This window comes from Propithecus coquereli, unplaced genomic scaffold, assembly GCF_000956105.1.
Source record: "Propithecus coquereli isolate 6110/MARCELLA unplaced genomic scaffold, Pcoq_1.0 Scaffold63, whole genome shotgun sequence".
Lineage (NCBI taxonomy): Eukaryota > Metazoa > Chordata > Mammalia > Primates > Indriidae > Propithecus > Propithecus coquereli.
Genome location: NW_012152285.1, coordinates 9239145 through 9263478, shown reverse-complemented (window position 1 = coordinate 9263478; position 24334 = coordinate 9239145). Strand labels below are relative to the sequence as shown.

Here is a 24334-nt window from a genome sequence, read left to right as displayed (position 1 = left end):
CCTTCCATTTGGCTGTTCCTGAGTTGTATACCTTATAATAAACTCGTAATAGTAAGAAAAGCATTTTGCTGAGTTCTGAGTCATTCTAGAGAATTACTGAACCTGAGGAGCGGGGGTTAACCCCCCTGAATTTATAGCTGGTTGGTCAGAAGTCCTGGTGACTCCCAAGGTAGTCTTGTGGGACAGAACCCTTAATTTGTGGGGTCCGACAGTAATTCTAGATAGATCATGTTAGAATTGAACTGAAATGTAGGACACCCAGCTGGTGCCGGAGAGTTGGAAAAGATACCATGCTGTTTGGTGTCAGAAGTGTTGTGAGTAAAAACAGTTCATTCATGGCATTTGTGGAATCTTCAGCTTTAATAGATATTAAACCCAAAGCCAGGAGCTCAGCCCTGCTCTGTCTTTCTGAAAGTATTTGATTCTTAACTCTGTGGTACCAGTCCCTGCATGTCAGTCCTCTGCCCAAGGTGGAGGCCATACCTCCCTCCACCTTGGCCAAAGTGCTGTTCTTAATCTTGGGCACACATTGGAATCACCTGGGGATCTTTAAAAAGAATGATCCCTGGGACCCACCCCAACAGGTTGGGCTTTAATTGGTGTGGGTATGGCCTGGGCACAAGGATTTTTTTAAAGCTCTCATGTGATACGACTGTGTAGCCAAGGTTGCTGTGGAGCGATGAAGGGAAAGGAGGAAAACTAAGAAAACAAGGTCAGGGACAGAGAGAGAAGAAACTGACAGGGGAGAGGACAAGAGAAGGGCAGAATAAAAAACAAGGCTATTTGGAGGTGGTGGTGGAAGTAATCAAGGCCAGTGCCATTGCGAGCCGAGAAGGTGCCTTTCCAAAGATTGTTAGGACTGTGTTGAAGTGCGAGATTGACACAAAAGCGATCAGATTATTAAATATGTAAAGAGGGTAATCAACGCACACCCTTTTAAAATTCATTTTTAATTTAGGCTGGGCATGGTGACTCATGCCTATGATCCAAGCACTCTGGGAGGCCGAGGCAGGATTGCTTGAGGCCAGGAGTTCGAGACCAGCTTGAGCAAGACTGAGACCCTCACCTTTTCTCTACCAAAAATAGAAAAATTAGCCAGGCGTGGTGGGGTACATGCCTGTAGTCCTAGCTACTCAGGAGGCTGAGGCAGGAGGATTGTTTGAGCCCAGGAGTTTAAGGTTACACTGCACTCCACCCTGGGTGACAGCGAGGGTGTCAAAAAAAAAATTTATTTTTAACTTAATGAGGAAGCATTATAGAATTAGCCAGTGAATTAAAGCAGTTTCTTGTTTAAAGAAATAATCTGCACTACTGGGGTGAGATCTGGTCCAAGGACTCTCAAGCTTCAATGGGCATGAACCCTCCATGGGGAACTTGTTAATACATAGATTCTGCAACGGTGGCACTTTTTTACAGTGTCCCTCTCCCATGCCCAAGGGTGCAGACTCTGCATCTTCCTAAGCACCAGGGTGCAAGTTATGCATGGCGAGCAGTGCCACCTGCCCAGCCCAACCCTGCTCTACCCTGTGATATCTGCACCTGGACTGCGGAAGAAGCAAAGGATTTTCCTAGTTTAATCTAAAGTTTCTGGAAGTATTGAGATGCTTCCTACTGGGCCTTGTTAATAAATCTTTTCCCCCACATTATTTTTGGCTCACTTCCCCGGCAAGCACTTTGGTACTAGAAGAACTTGGGTTAAATCCTGGTCTGCTGCTTGCTAGCTTGTGACCTTGGATGTACTCAGCTCCTACCTTCCTCACTTGTGAATGGAGAAGATACTAGGAGCCACCTCCTGCAGTCATTGAGAGGATCCAGGGAGTTAGTATATATGGAAGGTGCTTAGTTAGTGCCAGGTGTCAGCCATTATTGTTATTATTATTTTCGTTATTATTATTTCCATAGCTACCTAATTAATAACTCTCACTGACCACTTTGCTATACCACAAGAAAGCCCACCTTCAGTGCCGCAATCCCCATAAATATGCTGAGTGAAATAGAATTTAATTACCAAAGAGGCTGGCATGGTACTGCCAGAGGAATTTTCTTCCATCCTTCTGCTGTTTATGAATAAACTAGAGATTTCCAAGACTTCATTGTGGAGGTTTCGCAGCTGAAGATGTCGATATCCTGGAATAATGCAGAATTGGGAAAAGCTCGTTGGCCATGCACTACACAAAAGAAGATACTTGGTGGACGTCAATAAGTGACAGGTAGAAATATGACCTTATGACGTCAACAAGCATGCATACGACCAACAGGCGCCTTTACGCTGGGACAGTGTTGCCCCCTGGGGGTGGTTTTGAGCCACCCAGTGGTAATTACATTGTCCAGATACTGTTTCTAACTTAGACTCAAACAGAAAACCTTAAACTCAAACAAAAAATAGTAGGAAAACCTGATCATTTTGCTATCCAAATGTCTACAGTCCCTGTTTTACAAATATTCCACTTAGAGCAGCTTTAATGGTAATAAAATATTCCTACAAGAGAGGATTGGTTATAAAAGTTATAGTGTGAGTGTATGTGTCAGTGTGAAATGGAGTGATATACAGCCAGTAAAAGTGGCAACGTGGACGTAGAGTTATTCATATGAAAAGCTTCTCACTATGTACATTAATAAGTGAAAACCAGTAAATTGTAAAACACTGAGATTAGCAGAAAGCCTATTTGTTAAAACTCTATCTGTAGACTCATGTGTCATGTACATGGGCAGAGAAATAAAGCCTGCAAAAGATGTACACCAGAAGTGATTGGTGTGTTGGAGAGATGAAAAAATGGATACTTTTTAAGAAATTGTTTTTAATTCTCTGTATTCTCATGTTTATGTAATAACTATTATGGGCTGAATTGTCTCCATAACCCCCATGCTCCACTCATATGTTGAAGCCCTAACCCCCAGGACCTCAGAACGTGACTGTATTTGGAGACAGGGCCTTCGCTGAGGTAATTAAGTTAAAAACGGGGTCATTAGGGTGGGCCCTAATCCTGCAGGACTGGTATGAGAAGAGGAGATTAGACACAGACAATACAGAGGACGACCGTGTGAGGACACTGTGAAGGTGGCCATGTGCAAGCCAAGGAGAGAGGCCTCAGAAGAAACCAGACCTGCCAACACCTTCATCTTGGACTTCCAGCCTTCGGAACCGTGAGGAACCACATTTCTCTCGTTTAAGCCACCCAGTCTGTGGCATTCTGTTATGGCAGCCTGAGCAGACTAATCAAATGATCATGGGCTACTTGCACAATGGGGAAGAGAAATAGGAAAAAACGCAAAAAGTAGGAGACTGTAACATGTTTGTGGAGCTCAGCTTGCGTGTGGCTGTGGGAGGAAGTACACACTTAGAACCTTGGTGCTCAAAGTAGAGCAGAGCCAGCATCCCTGGGGGCTTGTTAGGAAGACGGAATCTCAAGCCCCACCTTGGACTTACTGAATCAGGATCTGCATGTTGTTACCAAGAGTCCCCCGTGAGTCCCATGCACGTCGGACTGCTACCACAAGGCCGATCCGTGAGCCAACAGCTCTAGCCTTTGCTCAGGACCCTCCATGCCCCTCTCCACACCGAACACCCCCTAACACCCAATGCTGGACTTCTGCCAGGCACCGACTCCAACCTCAGCTCACTTATGCCACTGCCACACCCCACCCCTTCCTCCTCTCAGTTTCCTCTCCTTTCTTCAATCCCTGCTTTCAAATCGCCAGGGGTGCTGTGGGTGCTATTTTAGAAGGGCTGCGTGGCAATCAGAGCCCAGAGCCATTGCTCCCAACATCAGCAGGAGTGGGAGAGGCTGTACTTTACGAGGGATGTTGCCAATACCTCAGATTTTTAAAAAGTGTAAAAGAAAAACTTCTTTTGAGATATGCTTAAAAAGTGTTCAAATTTAGATTTTCGTCTGCTTCTTATTTTAACATCTTAATATGAAAATGTGAAGCATACACCAATGGAGAGAGTAAAATGAAATTCCAGCCTCCATCTACAGCTACAACAATCGTCAACATTCGGACAATTTTATTCTACCTCGTTTTAAAGCCTTGAGTGGAATGATTCTCTGAGCAGTTACCGCTGAACTGTTGTTTTCCACAACTGCAAAACGAAGAAATACGAGGTCTTCAAAGTGAACCCGGAAGAGAAACTGCTCATTCCACATGGGGTTCAGGGTGTTTCGGTGGATGGGCTTCGTGCGGAAGTGGCAGCTGTCCAGAGGCATACCTAGGACGTCAACTTCGATGCACGGGCTGCCCGTGCTGTTGCTGGGGCACACGTTCTGGCCAGAGACAACCTGAGGGAGGGGAAAAAAGGGATCAAAGTCACTGAGAATGAAAAAGAGACAAAGACAACCTCTACACCTCACTGCTTCTCTCAGCAAAGAAAGACAAAGAACACTGGAATGGACAAGATGAATGATTAATAATACTGTTTTTTTAAAAAAAGTGACTGTAATCACGTGACTAGAATCATGTGAAAAGCCTATTTTGTCAACAGCATTCACTTAGCTGTAACCTTTCAACTGTCAAAATGTTCAAATATCTTAAAAAACCAAGCAATTAAGATGAAGTTAAGTTTCTCACAGCAGGTGAGAGAAAAGAAGACCTTATATTATACAATATAACCACAAATTTGTTACTAATATTCTACTAAAAGTGCTGTAGGAGTGCATTTTATAACTTCAAAATCTTTTTTTTGGATAATTTAGTTTTGGAGCAAGTCACAGACATGTTGTTAAAAATTAATTCACAGCTTTCTGTAAACAGATCAAACTACACTTCGGCTAAAGTGATCAAATAGAAAAGGGGCTTCTTTCCCTACTGTCTTAGGGAAAGAAAAAGCAGTTTGGGTGGTAGGCAAATCAGTGACTGGGGTGAGCCCTGGGGTTTCGGGTGTTGTGCACAGAGGGCTGCTTGGCATTCTTCCTTTGGAGGGAGAGACACAAGATCTAAAGGTGTGAGAAGACATGACTTCGTCCCTCTCTCTCTTTCCGAAGCCCCACCCAGCTTTCTTCTCTGTTAGCTAAGAGGGTGCAAAAGAACGGGGAAGGAAAGTTGAGTGAAGAGCTACCAGGTTTCTGTTTTTAAGGAGAGTCTGTGGAATTTTGACAATAAGTTAATTAGGTGCTAAAGGGAATAAGGAAAGGCCCAGGAGTGAAAAAGCTTGAACTATAAGGAGGAGAGATACCTAATTGTATTTGTATATTGAAGCCAGTTTGTTTGATCACAGAGCTTGTTGGAGCTTACGATGAGCTGATGTATTAATAATAAGGAGCTCAACTTTTGCAGGATGTGACTGTAGTTATGATTCTGTGGGCCCTGGATAACGGATTACCATCACCAGTGTATCAGGTGAGGCAGGGACCTTGTAACTCCACCCATTGGGCGCTGGCAAACACCGTGCCTGGTGACAGCACACCTAACCACAGCTAGTGCTTTCTGGGAGGTGAAGAAATTGTTGTGGGATCTAAAGTTGCACAACCAAAACTGTGACATGACAGCTTTGCAAAGCCTTGAATTCAAAACCAGTTCGTATTTAGGAAGGCTTATATTCTTGCAATAAGGGACATACTTACAGTTAAAGAATAGACTGCAGGCTCCATGTTGTCCAGGTCTCTTTCCAGGGGAGAAAACTTCTGATACATGGGACAGCTCTTGTCCCATAGAACTGGAGGTTTCAAAACATAACCACAGCCACCATTTGACTCAAACATTGCAGCATTTAAATGTAAAGGGAGATCTGTGAAACAAACAAAGTCAGTACTGCTTGTTACTTTGTCACTTAAGTCTTATCTAATAAATTTAAAGTTCAAAAGAACTTTGCATCGATTTTCCCTAAGCTCCAACAGGAAGAAGAGATAATGATCCATTCATCCCATAGATTGATGGGTGCCTACTACGTGCCAGGTTGTGTTAGGCAGCAGATATAGAGATAAAAATCCCTGTCCTCATGGAGCTTACGTTCTAAACATGTCCAGTGTTACACTCCAAACCAGGTTCTGCCACACAAAAACTTCTTTCAACAATAAAAATTTACCACATCCATCTGAAAAATCTTTTGAAATACACAAGATGTCTCTCTGTATTCATGAGGGATTGGTTCCAGGACTATACAAGGATACCAAAATCCATGGATGCTCAAGTCCCGTATCTAAAATGGTGTAGTATTTGCATATAACTGATATACATCCTCTTGTATACTTTAAATTATCTCTAGATTACTTACAATACCTAATACAAAGTAGTTTGTAAATAGTTGTTATGTAGTATTGTTTAGAGAATAATAATAAGAAAAAAACCCGTCTATACCATCCATTTTTTTCCCCAAATATTTTCAATCCACAGCTGGTTGAATCTACAGATGCAGAACCCAAGAACACAAAGGGCTGATTGCACCTCATTTTATACTGAATTTTGGAAAGGAAGAATGGCATTTTCTTATTCCCAGACACTGAGCCATGCAGATAATCGTATGGCTAATTATTGCTTTTCAAATGTAAAATAAAAATCTTAATTATACAAGGAAGAATAGGAGACTAGCCAGAAAAACAGCGTTTCCTTGAAAACTCAATTTCAACACACAAATCCTAATATTTCTATTTCTTTTTTAAAAAATTGGAATTAAATATGAAAAAAAGGTCATCCTCACATATGATTCCCATCATGTCCACAATCCCCTCAATCGTAAACTTCAGGAACCCTCACAAAGGCTTTGAGTCTTTTGTGGCCAAATTTTATTTGGCACAGTCCTTTGATGAGTGATTGAGTTCCTGCACTATTTCTGGGCTCTTACACACTCAAATGCTCATCTGATGGTGCAAGTCTGTATACAAGTTGCTCAAATGAGCTAAAAGTTTATGAGACACACCTGATGAATGTTCCCTCTGATAGATTCCTTCCATGTGCGGAATGAACTTTGCTACATGGACCGACATCAAGGCAAAGTGTGGTAAGCGTCTTGGAGCAACAAGAACTTGGCCTCCACCCGTCTTGTGTGTAAAATTTTTCCATGTACGTGGGGTTGGCCAGGATTGTGCGCAGGAATTCCTGGGGTAAGGTGTCTCAGACGTACGAAAGCTCTGTGGGGCTCAGTCTCCCTATCTGTTAAATGAGTATGGAGGACCCCATCTCTCAGGTTCCTTCTAGTGACATGACTGATTCACTAAGGCCTCGCCTGCAGGGGGAGAACATTCTCTTCCCAGGCCGCTCTGTGACAGAGGAACACAGATAGGGTGAGGATGGCCAAGAGAGTGAAGCCAACGTGCTCGCGCGGGAGCGGTAAGTGTGAAGCAGACAGATTTTGCTAACAACAGCAATGGCAGCTCACACCTACTGCGCTCTTACAACGGACCAGACCCGGCTCTAAGCACTTCATGTGCAAGTGACTCCCAGTAACCTATGAATTAGATTCTTTTAGTATCTCCATTTTTATGGATGAGGAAACTGTAGCACAAAGAAGCAAAAACACCCATGGCGCACAGCTAGTAAGTGGCGGATGCTATGATTTGAACCCAGATGGCTTGACCCAAACCTCCTGATCTTTACTACTGAGACATATAATGTACATGTCATAGGGGTGTTTTATGATAAATGAGATTTGGCACATAGAAGGTACGAAATAAATAATACCTATTATATTATGATTATGATGCCAATCCCACTTGGGTTTCAAGTCTGACTTCAGGAGCACTGTGTCTATCCTAATAGCCTTCCAAAACTTTAAAGCACTTTTTCTTAACTAAGATCTCATTTGGTGACCCAATATATAAAACAGGTCCAAGTGGAGCTGCTCAGAAATAGAGGTGGGACCTCAAATCTAGCCCTCTCACTGTCCCCTAAGGGTGGTCCTAGAATGTCATCTGGGGCTATAATTTGAAAACCCTTAATCTAACCAAGTGAAAGAGTGTGCACAAATCAGTGTAACCCTGTTACTCCTCTGAATCATGCATATGATGGTAGATCAAGCATATCATTGCCTTTATGGTCTTCTATTCATTAAAAAAATTCTGTAGGCCGAGCGTGGTGGCTCACGCCTATAATCCTAGCACTGTGGGAGGCCGAGGAGGGTGGATTGCTTGAGGTCAGGAGTTCGAGACCAGCCTGAGCAAGAGAGAGACCCCGTCTCTACTAAAAATAGAAAGAAATTAGCCAGACAACTAAAAATATACAGAAAAAATTAGCCAGGCATGGTGGCACATGCCTGTAGTCCCAGCTACTTGGGAGGCTGAGGCAGAAGGATCGCTTGAACCCAGGAGTTTGAGGTTGCTGTGAGCTAGGCTGACGCCATGGCACTCTAGCCTGGACAACAGAGCGAGACTCTGTCTCAAAAAAAAAAAAAAAAAATCCTGTATTAAGTAGACACCATTCTGATTATATTTGTCCCTAGACTTGGGGGCTGGAAAAGTCATCATAAAAAGTGTGACTATCAGGTCTGGTGTGGTGGCTCATGGCTGTAATCCTGGTATTTTAGGAGGCCAAGGCGGGAGGATCATTTGAGGCCAGGAGTTCAAGACAAGCTTGGGCAACATATCTAGACACTGTCTCTATTTAAAAAAAAAAAAAATGTGACTATCATTCAAAAAAGCACAATAAATGCTTTTTAAAAATAAGCTTTTCTTTTGATTGGGATTGCATGTTTATACACTTGTAAGTCCTGGTATATGAGGCAGGAATCATTCTGCCCCAGAGGGAAGGGACTTAGAGGGACTGTTGCCAGCAATAACCAGGGGTTTGCAGGCCAGCCTCAGGTCAGTTTCCAAACTTAAGCGTTGGTTTTATTGAGTGTGCACCTGGGACACTCCTGGTTCCAGATCACATCAGACCTTTTTGGAGTTGAGGAAGCCAGCAGAAAGCCTGGGAAGAGATGGCCCTAAGTCCATGGACATCCCTTTGGGGCATCAGGGTCCCCTGAACTCCAGGAAGTGGCAAGGCAGATGAGCCATGAGACATACTGGGAGGCTGGAGGGACACTGGGAGGGGTTCTCAGCTGTTTGGTTGGGATTCTTCATGGAAAATCAAATACTTCCTAACATCAGAATTCTCTTCAACAATTAAATGGTGATTCCAATGTAGACTCTTGCCTGTCTATTTGCATTTGCAATTCACAGAGAAGTAAGTACCTGGAAGAGATCTTGACTAAAACTCAAGAGCCACAGGTTCATGTTGCAGTGAGGCTGATAGGGGATAATCTGCTTCAGCTCAGGGCAGCAAGCATTTATTGAGCATCTACTGTGTGTAAGGTATTAAACCAGGCTCTACCCCCCAGGGTGCAGAAATGAAGACCATTTTTACAGATGAACACACTGATACTGTCTGTAGCTTGTGCTTTGTCCAGTGTGGGAGATGTTTAATCAGTGCCTTTTGCATTGCATGGAGAGAGATTATATGAAAGCACTCCTTCCTGGCTCGGAAGATTATGCAGAGAAACTCGAGGAGGAACTGCACAACACAGTCATCTGTCTCCCCTGTGTGGGGCAGCTGGAATATGTATTAATACTTGACTTGACAGAGAGGCAAGGCCTTCAGGGGTGAGTGAAGGACAAACTGCAGCTTTAGCCTGTGCTGTCGGACTGTGGGGTGTCCTGAAGAGTGGCAACTCCCTGCATCCCCCCTTCAGCTGCGGCTCCCTTTGCCATCAGTGGAGCCAGTGTGTATGCACCAGTCTTGGCACTTCAGGGGAAAGGCCACATTCAAAAACCAAATGCATTTCCGTTTCCTTGAGAAAACCTTTTGATAGTTATTTCAGTTTACTTAAAATATTTTGGTATCATAATAACCAACGGCACCAGTGGACACAGGGCTACAGACAGGGCCAGAGATGTGAACCCACAAGCCACTTGGGAAAGATTGAAAAGAAATAGAAAATAGAATTTTTATAACGTTGAAGGTAATTCACTATTGTTTCCATTTGTGTGTCCAAATCGTACTGTTTTCACAACTTACCAAACACACTTAATGATAGTTCACATTCGCAGAATGCTTTCCACGGGCCAGGCACCACACTAAGTATGGCACTTCATCTGCACCCACCTTATTTAACTTCAATTGAAAGAAGCAAATACAACAAGGGCAAAAAAACATGACCATTATCTCTAACCATACGATTTTGGGATCAGCCACAACTGGGCGCTGTTGGCACGAGCGCCAGGTAGCTAGCTGGTCCCAGAGCTACAGCTGTGGTTTGACCTCAGCAGGAGACAGGGCCGTGCTGTGGTTGGCTGTTCGGCGTGGTTTGTTAGGATCGGATTCACGTGAGACAAATGATAAGGGCTGCTCGCTGGCTGCTTGACCGTTCAGAGGAAAGACTGCGGTTTTCGGATGAGCTTTTAGGAAACCTTCCTTGTCTACTCTTTCCTCACCTTCTGTAGCTCCTCCTCTTCCCCCATAACCAAGTGGAAACAAAACATTTTATCCTCTAAACGCCCAGATCCCTTGAATTTATTGTTACAAGTCATCCTGCAACCTTGAGCAAATTAACCACTTTGTGCCTTGGTTTGCTCATCTGAGAAATGGGTGATCCTCATTTCTGGTAAAGGTCTAGGGTTGTGGTAAAGATTACATGAGATAACAGGGGATCAAACATCTAGCATGGTGGCTGGTGCAACTGAGCCTGCAATAAGTGCCAGCTTTCGCTCTGGAGTTTTAGGCCTCATCTCGGGGTCTCATTAACAGTGGGGAAACATGAACGTGAACACTTCTAACTCTGTTCGTGTAATTCGCATACTTGTTTTCCTTTTGGTAGCTCCTCCTAGAGCACTGACCATTATTCTCCATCTCACTTTCAAAGGGATGAGAAGAAGCTTAAATGGTTTTAATTTGCAAAACATTTGGAGCCATACTACTTTTTGATTGCAAGAACAATTGCATAGTGAGACAGGTTGACTAAGTGGTATTAGAAAATCCCTGCCCCCCAATATCTTTAAAAATAAAATGGGCACAGATCCGTCAAGAGCAGTCTGGTACTTTAAAAGTACTTTAAAAAGGGGGCAGGACCAGGAGACCCTATAGGCCCCTTCAAGGTCCTTTTCTGTCACCTTAACTCAAGAAACATCAGGGGCGCCATTCAGTATCAAATTCACTTCTGTTTTCCATCATCTGTATTTTTACTCTCACATATGGTGTGCCCCAGTCTGGAATCTGACCCGTTTGAAAAAACGTCGTTTGCTGAGCCCCATTTACTGAAATATAAGATACAAAGGAGAGAGATGAGCATGCAGGCCCGTTACCATCCGTCTGGTAGTTGAGCGCCACGAGCTGTATCCCATGGAGCCAGAACACGAGCGGGTTCGGGTTGGAGGAGTCAATGCGCGTGGCAGCCGGGTAAGTCCTCAGCAGCTGGCAGGTGGTGTGCTGGATCAGTTTCTGAGAATACCTGCGACACAGACGTTTGGCGGCATTTTCATTCAGCGACGAGATATGATAACATTTGGGAGTTCTAATGATAGCGCTGAGCGAGGTGGTTGGGTTGAGAGGGGAAGAAAATTCCTCCCAGGTCTGTCGAATTCCTTCATAAGAACCTAAACCCCCAAAGAGATTAGCCTCAGATTAGTGTTAAAAACTTGAAATATTTTAGAAAGATAAACCTGAACAATATCCCAGTAAACAGTCAATAGCATAGAAACACATCAGAATTCATCTGGGATTTTGCTTGTGAGTTAACTACCTTGAAACAGCATGGTGGCTGCTTAGTTTTAAAGTGAGTGCAGCAACACCACTTTAAATTAAAAGCCTAAAAGTCCTTTCCCTTAGTACTTCATTTGTCCTGTAGGTATATTTGCACGAATACACAACAATATGTGTACAAGGATGTTCACTCCAGCATTGTTTTTGACGGGAAAAACCAAAACAAAACAAAAACAGAAAGTAACCCAAGTGTATCAGTTTGAAGTGGTTAAATAAATGACACTATTTGCATACAATGGGATACCACACAGGCATTAAAGAGAATAAGGTAGATGAATATACAGAAAGTTATGTGAGAAGTATAAAAGTCATACTATATAGGCGTACCTCGCTTTATTACACTTTGCAGATATTGTGTTTTTTTTTTACAAATTGAAGGTTTTTTTCAGCAACCTTGCATCAAGCACGTCTATTGTTTTTCCAACAGTATGTGCTCGCTTTGTGTCTCTGTGTCACATTTTGATAATCCTTGCAAAATTTCAAATTTTTAATTATAATTATAATTAAAATTATATCTGTTATGGTGATCTATGATCAATGATCTCTGACATTACTAGTTGCTATTGTAATTGTTTAGGGTGTCACAAACCGTGCCCAAATAAGCCAGCAAACTTAACTGATAAATGTGTTTCCTGACTGCGCCACTGACCAGCTGCTCTCACATCTCTCTCCCTCTCTTCAGGCCTCTTTATTCCTTGAGACACAACAATATCAAAATTAGGCCAATTAATAACCCTGAAATGGCTTCTAAGTGTTCAAGTGAAAGGAAGAGTCCTGTGTCACTCACTTGAAATCAAAAGCTAGAAATGATTAAGCTTAGTGAGGAAGGCATGTTGAAAGCTGAAATAGGTTGAAAGCTAGGCCTCTTGTGCCAGTTAGCTGAGTAGTGAATACAAAGGAAAAGTTCTTGAAAGGAATTAAAAGTGCTACTCCAGTGAACACACAAATGATAAGAAAGTAAAACAGCCTTATTGCTGATATGGAGAAAGGAAGATCAAATCAGCCACAACAACATTCCCTTAAGCCAAAGCCTACTCCAGAGCAAGGCCCTCAACTCTCATCAATTCTACGAAGGCTGAGAGAGGTGAGAAAGCTGCAGAAGAAAAGTCTGAAGCTAGCAGAGGTTGGTTCATGAGGTTTAAGGAAAGAAGCTGTTTCCATAACATAAAAGTATAAGGTGAAGCAGCAAGTGCTGATGTAGAAGCTCAGCAAGTTAGCCAAAGATCTAGCTAAGATCATTGATGAAGGTGGCTACACTAAACAACAGATTTTTAATGTAAATAAAACAGCCTTCTAAAAAGATGCCACCTAGACCTTCATAGTGAAAAAGGAGAAGTCAATGCCTGGCTTCAAAGCTTCAAAGAACAGGTTGACTCTCATGTTAGGAGCTAATGCAGCTGGTGACCTTAAGTTGAAGCCAGTGTTCCTTTACCATTCTGAGAATCCTAGGGCCCTTAAGAAGCAGGCTAAATCTACTCCGCCTGTGCTCTATAAATGGAACAACAAAGCCTGTATGACAGCACATCTGTTTCCAGCAGGGTTTACTGAATATTTTAAGTCCACTGTTGAGACCTACTACTTAGAAAAAAGGCTCCTTTGAAAATATTACTGCTCATTGACAATGCACCTAGTCACCAAAAATCTCTAATGGAGATGTACAAGGAGATTAATGTTGTTTTCATGTTGGCCAACACAACATCCATTCTGCAGCCCATGGATCAAGAAGCAATTTCAATTTTTAAGTCTTATTTAAGAAATACATTTTTTTTAAAGGCTATGGCTGCCATAGATAGTGATTCCTCTGATGGATCTGGGCAAAGTAAAGTGAAAACCTCTGGAAAGGATTCACTATTCTAGATGCCATCAAGAACACTTGTGATTTATGGGAGGAGGTCAAAATATCAACATTAGCAGGAGTTTGGAAGAAGTTGATTCCAACCCTCGTGGATGACTTGGAGAGGTTGGTTCACAGGAGGAGGTCACTGCAGATGTGGCGGAAACAGCAAGAGAACTAGAAGTGGAACGTAAAGATGTGACTGAATTGCTACAATCTCATGATAAAACTTGAATGAATGAGAAGTTGATTCTTATGGATGAGCAAGGAAAGTGGTTTCTTAAGACGGAAACTATTCCTAGAGAAAATGCTGTGAACACTGTTGAAATGACAACAAAGGATTTAAAATATTACATAAAATTAGTTGATAAAGCGGGATCAGGCTTTGAAAAGATTGACTTCAATTTTGAGGTAAGTTCTACTGTGAGTAAAATGCTATCAAACAGCAACCCGTGCTAAAGAAAAACCTTTTGTGAAAGGAAGAGTCAATCGATGTGGCAAACTTCATTGTTGTCTTCTTTCAAGAAACTGCCACAGCCACCCCTACCTTCACCAACCACCACCCAGATCAGCCAGCAGCCATCAACATTGAGGTAAGACCTTTCACTAGCAAAAAGAGTACAACTCACCAAAGGTTCAGATCATTGCTAGCATTTTGTAGCAATAATGTACTTTTTAATTAAGGTAGTACTTTTTTTTAGACATAGTGCTATTGCACACTTAATAGACAACCATATAGTGTAATCATAACTTTTATATGCACTAAGAAACCAAAGAATCCATGTGACTCACTTTATTGCGATTTTTGCTTTATTGCAGTGGTCTGGAACCAAACCTGCAATATCTCCGAGGTATGCCTATATCCCATTTAGATTATCTTAGAAAGGATCTTATTTTTCCCGAACAAAATGCAATAAACTTAACAGAGGTTACCTCTGGGGAACAGCACTGGGGCATTGAGAGTGGAAAGGAATTTTAATAATACACTATATTGTTTGAGTTTTTAACTACGAGAATTTATTACTTTCATAATAAAAACTAGAAATAAAATGGATATATCTTCTGGAGTTATAATGGTGAAGAGAGCAGTTCCAAGAAACCACTAGAATGTTCCAAGGTGCCTCCAATTTTTACTTTTGAGGCAAACATTGTTAAAACATCTTCAGTGAAATGCTATTTTTAGTAAGCTAAAAGTGTAAATTAGCAATTAAAAAATGTATACCACACTCAGACAATATTAACATTCATGAAAATACAAAAAGAACTAAAAAATTCAAGGGAAGTACTTAGACAGTAAAATATCTCAATTATCTAGCATGCAGAATCAAGCAAAGATATTGGAAGAAGGTGACTTTACTTTTTCCAGATGTTTTGTTAAATGATGCTGTCTCCCCTGGGCTCATTCTGCCCGGATTGTTGCCAAAAATGGACTTCCTGCTTTTCCTTTCTTTTCCTCTGCTAGAGCCAGATGCATTTAGAGTTGACAGGCCTGTTCCCATAAAATGAAAATAAATAAGCCAAAAACTACAAGCAAGGGAACTCAACATTTTCCATCCCCATTAATGTTTATTTTGAAGCCCTACTACTCCCTTGGAACCTAGTACAGAAGATCTACTAGCAGTTTTAGCTCTGTTAATAATAGCATCGTAGGAAGTCAGCAAGGTTTTTATCTCCGTAGGCAAATGCAACAAGGATCACGTGCCTTTTACAGAATGGCCACAAAATTATACACACACTTAGTTGATTGTGCATCAGAAAGATTTTGAAAAATTGCATGAAAAGAAAGCACTGCAGTCAATATTAAGTTATCAGAGGCTGATTATTCCCTTTGGGAAGATGAAAAAATGGTAATGATCTTGAGCTTTAGCGTCATGTTGTCTAGGTCCAATTCGTGCTGGTATTAGCCTGACTTAACACTTCCTTCTCTGCTCTCAGTTTCCTTATCTTCAAAATGGGTGTAATTATAGGAACTCACTCATAGGGTTAGTCTGAAGAGTAAATGGGAAATATATTATGATGCTAATGATTTTCATGGCTTCATTTTCTCACTCTTGGTCCAGCCAGGACTCTGGATCCTTCATGTCTGGCACAGTGCCTGGTACACAGCAGAAACTTAATACATATTTGCTGCATGAGGAAATCAACGCACCTGGCTCCAATGTAATAAGAGTGATTTAAAGGCACCAATGAAGCTAGAGTTGCTTCCAAATTGTTCCCTCTGTCATAATTGTGTCTTTGGAGTGCAATTCCTTATGCTAAAGCTGCATTTCATCTTTGAGATGAAAATACACCTTCCAAGAACACCATCAGAGGAGACAAGGCAGAGTAGTGTTTAAGAGCAGAGACTCTGGAGTGAGATACACCTGGATCAAACACTGTTGCTAGCAGTGCAACCTTGCACAAGTTATTTAACCTCTCTGGACCATGCCTTCTTCATCTGTAAAAGGGCTGTGGTTAGGAATAAATGAGATAACATATACACACAGGTTTAGTGTCCCTTATCTGAACTGCTTGGGACCAAGTGTTTCAGATTTCAGATTTTTTCAGATTTTGGAATATTTGCATTATACTTACCAGTTGAGCAACCCCAGTTGAAAAATCTGAAATGCTTCAATGAATATTTCCTTTGAGTGTCACGTCGGCTATCAAAATGTTTTGAATTTTGGAGCATTTTGGATTAGGGATGTTCAACGTGTACATACTTAGCTGTGTGTCTTCTTCAGGAAGGTGCTCTGTTCATATCAACTGTTACTATTTATTACAGCTTAATGTGGGGCTTCTAAGGTTTTTTTCTTCCTAAGTACTCGTAACAGTGAAGAGGCACAAACTTAGATGATTGAGTTCTCATGCCTTGATCTTAACAGTTTGTGTAAACTTTGCTCTCGACATAAGTATAGAACAATTTTCTCCTAAGTAAAACTGATGAGGGGCCGGGGTGAGAGACTATGTTCATTCTGGGATTCTGCACACATCCTGCCACATGTCAATATCCCCCAGATGTATGCCAGCCCCTCCCTCTGTGAAGAGTGCGGTTGTTTTCTTGCGGCAGGGAGAGGAAGCAAGAAAACAAGGGCTGGGTGATCCATAAAGGGGAAGGACTTTTGATTGTGGGAAGGGGCCCAGAAAAATAACTGCAAGGAAGCAACAAAGAACCTTCATCCACCTTGCTGGCTCATTTACTGATCAACGAAAACATTTCCAGAAAGCCAACTATGTTCCAAATAGTGTGTTAATCACATTACATACTTGATTGCTAATTTTTACAGTAACCCTGCAAGTTAGGACTGTTATACCTCTTTTAGAGATAAGGAATCTGAGGTGCACAGGAGCTACATAACTGTCCAAGTCAAGGTCACTGAGAGATAGAGCTGGGATTTAAACCCACACGGTCAGGCTAATGGCTGCCTCTCTTTCCCAGCTGAGGCCCTCTAGTTAATTTTATGGCCTTCCTCTCACCTGTGTTTTTCCTTGTGGTTGTGAATGAAAATGCTTCTGTTTTAGACATAGATGTAGAAACATCTGATGTTAGCTAAATCTTTGTGATGCAAATTTGAGATGATCACCTAGCAAAAGACTGATAGGCATGTACGAATAAATTGACCCCAGAGGCAGGTATGGTGGCTCATGCCAATAGTCCCAGCTACTCAGGAGGCTGTGGCGGAAGATCCCTTGAGCCCAGGAGTTTGAGGCCAGCCTGGGCAACATAGCAAGACTGCAACTCCATAAAGAAAAAAATGATTAAAAAAAAATATATTGATTCCAGAGCATATGATAATATCTTCCTTCAGAAATCCTAATTTGTCTGGGGGCCGTGAAATCGACTCCCTAACTAGCCAAGCGATGTACAGTCATGAGTTACATAATGACATTTAGTTCAACGATGGACCACATATACAACGGATTGTAATGGAGCTGACAAAGCCTAGCACCTCATGCCATGGCAACTTTGTAGCACAACACATTGCTCATGTGTTTGTGGTGACGCTGGTATAAAGAAACTCATTATACTTCCAGTCATATAAAAGTATAGTGTGTACAATGATGTGAAGTATATAGTAGGTGACAATGATAATAAACAACTCTGTTACTGGTTTATTTACTATATTATACTTTTTTTTTTTTTTTTTGAGACAAGGTCTTGCTCTGTTGCCCAGGCTAGAGTGCAGTTGTTCAATCATAGCTCACAGCAACCTCAAACTCTTGGGCTCAGATGATCCTCTTGCCTCAGCCTCCTAAGTATCTGGGACTACAGGTACACGCCACCATACCCTGCTAATTTTTAAATTTTCTGTAGAGATGGTGTCTCACTACGTTACTCAGTCTGGTCTCAAACTCCTGGCCTCCAGCAGTTCTCCCACCTTGGCCTCCCAAAGTGCTAGGATTACAGGTGTGAGCCACTGTGCTCAGCCATGTCTTAGTTTTTAACAAAAAAGTTTAAAAACTAACTAAATAAATAAAATTTTAAAATAGAAAAAGATAACATATAGAAAGAAAATGTGTTTGTACAGTTGTATAATGTATTTGTGTTTTAAGCTAAGTGTTACTAAAAAAGAGCCCAAAAGTTTAAAAAAAGAAGTTTATAAAGTAAAAAAATTACAGTAAGCTAAGGTTAATTTATTACTGAAGCAGGAAAAATATTTTTTATAACTTTAGGATTGCCTAAGTGTATAGTGTTTATAAAGTCCACAGTAGTGTACAGTAATGTCCTAGACCTTCACGTTCACTCACCACTCACTCGCTGACTCACCCGGAGCAACTTCTAGTCCTGCAAGCTCTGTGCATGGTAAGTCTCTCTACATGGGTACTGTTTTTTATCTTTTATACTGTGTCTTTACTGTACCTTTTCCATGTATAGATGTGTTTAGATACACAAATACTTACTATGTCACAACTGTCTACAGTATTCAGTACAGTAACATGCTGTACAGGTTTGCGGCCTAGGAGCAATAGGCGATACCATATAGCCTAGGTGTGTAGTAGGCTGTACCATCTAGGTTTGTGTAAGGACACTCTATGATATTTGCACAATGACAAAATCGCCTAATGTCTCATTTCTCCGGATTTATCCCCATTATTAAGTGCAGCATACCTATATACATAATCCGAGCTGGGCTTTCTTCTGGATGCCCTCTCTCAGACACACTGGAGCATTCAAACATACCAGCACTGGAGAAATCAGCAGAGAAGCTGAGTCTGGAGAGGGTCTGAGAGCCACTCAGGGTCGCGCAGCTACTTCTCCTTTCTAATTGGGTGAACTTCCTGCCACATGCTATGCAGGGCACAGCTGGGCCTTAACTTTCACAGTCGCTGCAAGCTGCCCAAAAAGTTGTTTCCACTGGTTTTGCAAGATTTCGGGAGGCACTGAGGGTAATAAGTTTCAGTGAGCAGGGTTACCTCTCAGTGATGGATCTGAGAGCTCTGTTCTCAACGCTTGCATGTCCTGAACCATGTCCCTCTGCCCCCAGTGTTCCACCCCGCATCCTTGTCCAGTCTGAGTAACCCGGAGCAGCACTCTCAGGGAGGACAGCAACACCCCGCCTGAAGGGAAGGGAGAGGAGTCTGAATGCCAGGGACCCCACACCCAGCCAATGGAAGCTGTCCAAGGCAGCAGGGTCCCACTTTTGTGATTCAAATGGCTCCTTAGCAAACCACTGTTCCATGAACAAAGCTTGTGTCTCAGCACTAGGAAACTGAGAGTGTGTGTCCAGTGAATGGGCTGAAATCTGGAAGGCTCTTCCCAGGTGGGTCCTTTGGTGTAGGAATATAAATGAACCCTGGAAGCCACAGAATCTTCCGGACAAGCCTCGCATGAAATCCCTGATCAGCTGCTCTGTGGGCCGTGTGGTGGATCCAAAGGAAAATGAGGCAAAATCTCCCTCAGAATCAGACTTCTAGATCATATAGCTCTGCAGGCTCCCAAATCGCCTGTATTAAAAACCCAGGTACCAGGGTCTGGCAGCTACCTTCCAAATATAAATCCCTAGTAGAGAGTCCTGAGAATTGGTATTTTAATCAAGTTGCCCTGATAATTCTGGAGATTTCAACAAGTGTGTTACACAAGGATTCTAGTCAAATCCAATTTTGAGTGAGGACACTGAGGTTCAGGGGGGATCTGTCTTGGCCAAAGTCAACGGAGCATGGTAACTAAGAGCACAGGCCTCTGACCAGTGACCTTATCCGATGATCTTATCACCATCTAATAGTTCCCTTAGAAGGCTGTACTCTTAGCTGGGGAACAATTAGAGGCCCAGGAGGTATCCAAACACATGCCTATAAATGCAAGGAGCTCCCAGAGGAGGCATCATCACCATGGGTTGAAGAGTCTCAGATACTTCACAAGGACCCTTGGCCTTGGAGTTTAGAGAGTGGCCGAGGGGAGAAGGAAGGACAGGCCAGCTTGAGAACACTGTCTAAGCAAAGCACTGGCAGCTGGAAAGGCTGAAGAATATGTAGATGCCTGAAGAGAGTGGGGGATGCAGGGGGGCTTGCTGGGAGCTGTCTGGAAACTAAGTTAGTGTGGTCATATGACAAAAATACCATGTTCTTCTTTTTTTTCTACTAGAAGGAGAAGAAAAACAGGAGGATATAAGTACTAAATGTAACTGAGAAACAAACCCTAAGAGAAAACAGGCAGGAAAAACTCAGCTATGTGCATGGCGTGGTGAAAAGAGTACAGCACTGGGAGGTGAGACACTCGAATTCTGGCTCTTGCCCTGGCACTGAACTAGGTTCCTAGTCATGGGGAAGTTCCTCGATTTCTGTGGGCCTCATACCACGTGACCTTTGGGTTCCTCACCTTTCTGAAAGGTTTCTTTAGTTTTTTTCATATTGCTCTTAGGAAGGGATGACGCAGGTGAGACACATTGAAACTGACTATGTAGCAAAATTGAAATCAATAGTGTAGCAAAATGAATATTGTATGGCATTTTCCCAATGTGCGTCGAAACAAATAACAACAACGAATATTTAGAAGGTATAATAACCATGATTCCAGCAACACAATTTAGTTATTTTGAGAATGGAAATAAAGTTGGGGAAAGAAGAATGTAAGAAACTTCAATTACTAAAAAATAAAATTAAAATGCAGTATACCTATAAAGAACGTGTGCTATGTTTTTTAAAAAAGAAAAACACAACATACTTGGAATTTTAAAACTAAATCAAACAACCACATGCGTAGCCTGTGCCTCAGGTCAGAAGCTTGACCGAAGACCCCTTGACCCTTCCACAATTCTCCGTTGGTACAGAAACTTTATCTTTCACATTGACTTCAAGTATCTTTGGGAATTTGTGCTCTTTATTTACTCAGAGCTTGAGAAGGAAAGACAGAGCCAGGGCAATGGTCTGAGTGTAGCATCAGCTGCATTCATGGAGAATAAGAGATGCAGTGAGTGTGACTCTTGACCGGAATGGCCCTCATACTTGCTCCTGGGATGAAGGACACGCCAGCCATGGTGCTTTGACAGGTAAAGGATTTTGCTCCACCATAAAGACAGTTTCACCAATTGCAAATGTGATCATATTGCACTTACGTGACATAAAGTCATGATCTGTGAAACTCAACCTGAATGGCTAGGCTCTTGTATTTCCTCGAAAGTGTTGCTTATTACCTATTCATTTCTATCCTCTGCAACAGGATAGCTAGCAGACAAACAGTTGCAGCTGCCAAAAGCTAAAAAATAGTTTATGGGAGAAAACTTAGAGTTAAGAAAGTTCTAGCTATGATTATTTTTTCTTCTGATGTGTGAAAAGGCCACTGTTACCTAATTTTTGAATAGCCCAATATCTTTGTCCCATTTGCCAGGCACAGTGTGAGACCAGACCTGAGTTCAGTCCCTCTTGAAAAGATGAGGGCTGGCATTTTAACACCCCTCTCCAGGCCAAGTTTTATAACCTGTTTACTAACATTTAGACTGATCCTCCAATCTCAGCCACTTTCTTGTTCTTAGAAATCTTGTGCAAGGGAATCTTTTTTCTTAGTATAGGGAGATGAATTTTTCTGACTTCCATATATTTATGGACTTTCCTGTTTGTTCTCCATCTCCTGGTGCCCCATTTGTGGGACACATAATTGGGTGAGCTCACTGATGACCTACCCTAAGAAAAGTGGCAGGGTAGCGTAATGGTTAAGGGCAGGATTTTGAAGACAGACAGGCTTTAGAATCAAAGGTCTAACATATATTAATTGAAATGAATGCTTTTTTGGGAAGTGGTTTATCAGTCTAAGTTCACTGTATTTCCAGAAATGGCCAGTGGGGGATCCTCCCCTCCCACTGTACCCCCATCCTTGGTCCTTGTGGTTTGAGTGGAGCCTCACTACCTACCTCCGGGATGGAGCATGTGATAAGGGCTCCAGACTGTCCTGTACCCCCTGGACACAGTAACTGGTTCAGGTTTCGGCAAAGGACTCAATGAGAAACAAGGAAACTTCTGCTGGAAGTTCTGAAAGAGACTCTTACACTGAAGCTGAATCTGGAAGCATCTAGTCCCAGCCTGCTGTAGCCGTCTTACAACCACAAAGGGAACAGAAGGAATGAAACCAACACAATGGAGGCAGAATGAGAAATGGGGAGAGAGACAGTATGTGCCTTGGGTCAAGCTATACCTGGAACTTGTATATCCTCATTTTTCAAGACATGAGCCAATACATTTCCCTCTTTGCTTCAGTCAATTTCTGCCACTTTCAAACTAGAGACTTAACTGATGCACTCTGAAGCCTTGGGCAAAGTACTTATCTCTCTCAGACTTCGTTTTATTTAAAAATGGGATAATGCCATCTACCTCATAGAATCACTATAAATAGTCAAAAAGATGATGTATGTAAAATACTTAGCACAAATCCTAGTAAGTACTTAATGCATTTTAGTCATTAGATATTAAGACTATATTACCCTTAACATTATTATTATTAACTATTATGAAAAGATACTATATGATCTGGAAAATGAATTTTTATAATTTTTTTTCATGAGCATCAGAGCAAATTGTTTGGAAGGTATTATAAAAATGATTTCAGCAACACAATTTAGTTATTTTGAGTGTCCAAAATGACCAATTAAATAAATAGTATATTTTTTATCCTTGGGGATCTTTAAATGTTATACACGATATTGTCTACTCTTACCTGGAAATTTTACTGCTTGGCAATAGATGACAAGATCAGAAAGCTCTGGTGCGATCTGTCTGCTTTCCTTTTTATTCTGAGGAAGATAAAATTCTTCTCCCAGCTCCATGTCATAGACCTATCAAGGGAAAAGGATACCATTTTACACGGAAGGTACATGCCACCCACCTCTGGATTCCTGAAGCTTTTTATCTGTACTTGCTGGTGTCACCAGTATGTCTCCCCTTACTTGGTTAATTATCCATATACATGTCCTAACAGCGTTCCTAGAGTAAAAGCTTTCTGAGGGCGGGGAATGAGTCTAATTCATCCTTCATCTTCCCTCAGTGCTTAGTCCACTGTTATACATGTGGAACAGTCAATGCACCTTTGTAAAATAAATGGAGGATTGACTGTATATCTTCTATAGCTAAAATTTTTGACATATTTTATTCTATTCTCCAATAATATCATTGCAACTATGTCTATAGCTTTGCTCAGGGTCTATATACTGTGAAGCACTTGATGGTAGGGGCTGGGTATCTTGTTTATCTTTCAGTGTCGTTCTTCTGTTAACACTTCACAATCCATTTATTTTCTTGGTTACCCCAAATGCTTTTAAAATTTCTTGCAATTCCCTGAATATACCAGGCTGCTCTTTTGGCCTGAATGCCCTGTTTTTGTCTGCTTAGATAAATCTTCCTTCTCAAACATCATTTTCCCTGGGAGCCTGTCCTTGATTCTCTGATAACACAGTGTAATCACTGCTCCCTGAATTTAGTTATAGGCACTGTTAACATGTCTGTCTCCATCACTAAACCATCTCCTGCACTACATCAGTGCCTGCAGCACATAAACCTTCAGCAGGTATTGGTTGGATTATTCAATGGCTAACCTTCCACAAATGGAAGGTGAGTGTCCCATAATATCACTATGTGAACTCTGGCATCTAAGGAAAAGTGAGGGAAAAAGTGAACAGGACGGATAGGGAGGAAGTAGAATCCCACCTGAAACTGACAAGAGTACCACGTCCAAGTGTCATTTAACAGAAACCATTCACCAACCTTTCCTTTGTTGCAAGCAGAGTTGTCTGCTTTCTTTATCCTCTTGGGGATTTCTTCACTATACTCAAACTGAAGCTTGTCATTACATGATTTATTTTCAGGTCTGTCTTCCAAAATGTTGTCTGAAAATGAGTTAGCAGGCTTCAGTGAAAAAGAGCCAAATGTTGCACTTAAGAGCTACATGGTTTATCAGTACAAGGACATCCAGATGCTTGTACTTATCCGCAAGAATGAGGCTCTGGCTATTTGTTACCAAAAGGATGGCTTGAAGCATAATTTTAAAAATTGGGTTGGTGTGTTTATTTTTAATTTAATTGACTCATTTACCAGTAGTTTTTGTTCCACATAGACATAATCTAAATGAGAATGCTCATTTTCATACAGATGATTGAAAGTGTGCAAATATTATAGAAGATAGCCTGTGTCAAGAAGCTGACAGTACACAAATTTGGGAAGGACTTAGTGGTTGAAGCACTTCTAGATGGTATATGCATGATTTAATCACTCTCACTTTGAAATGAAACTATTTGCTTCTTTTACCTTGAGAAGTGTCAAAACCGGGGGCAGGAGGGAGACTTTCTGTGTGCAATGCAAAGCTTTCACAATTATAATTAATAGGAAAGTAAAGTTTTTATAATTGTTATTAATTTATTAAGTGATAAGAATAAG

At 41.7% G+C, this 24334-nt stretch overlaps 1 protein-coding gene across 2 annotated transcripts in view; it reads right to left on the bottom strand.

Annotated features, from left to right (window-relative positions):
- PLCE1 (phospholipase C, epsilon 1) overlaps positions 1–24334 on the bottom strand; it is a 260165-nt gene that overhangs the window by 16141 nt on the left and 219690 nt on the right. For both annotated transcript variants that reach the window (XM_012659745.1, XM_012659746.1), the window contains exons 20-26: positions 23666–23787; positions 22623–22740; positions 14856–14987; positions 11208–11498; positions 5559–5722; positions 4016–4277; positions 2009–2127 (exon numbers count right to left, since the gene is read on the bottom strand). In XM_012659745.1, the coding sequence (XP_012515199.1) occupies positions 2009–2127; positions 4016–4277; positions 5559–5722; positions 11208–11498; positions 14856–14987; positions 22623–22740; positions 23666–23787 (1208 nt within the window). The remainder of the gene's footprint in view (positions 1–2008; positions 2128–4015; positions 4278–5558; positions 5723–11207; positions 11499–14855; positions 14988–22622; positions 22741–23665; positions 23788–24334) is intronic.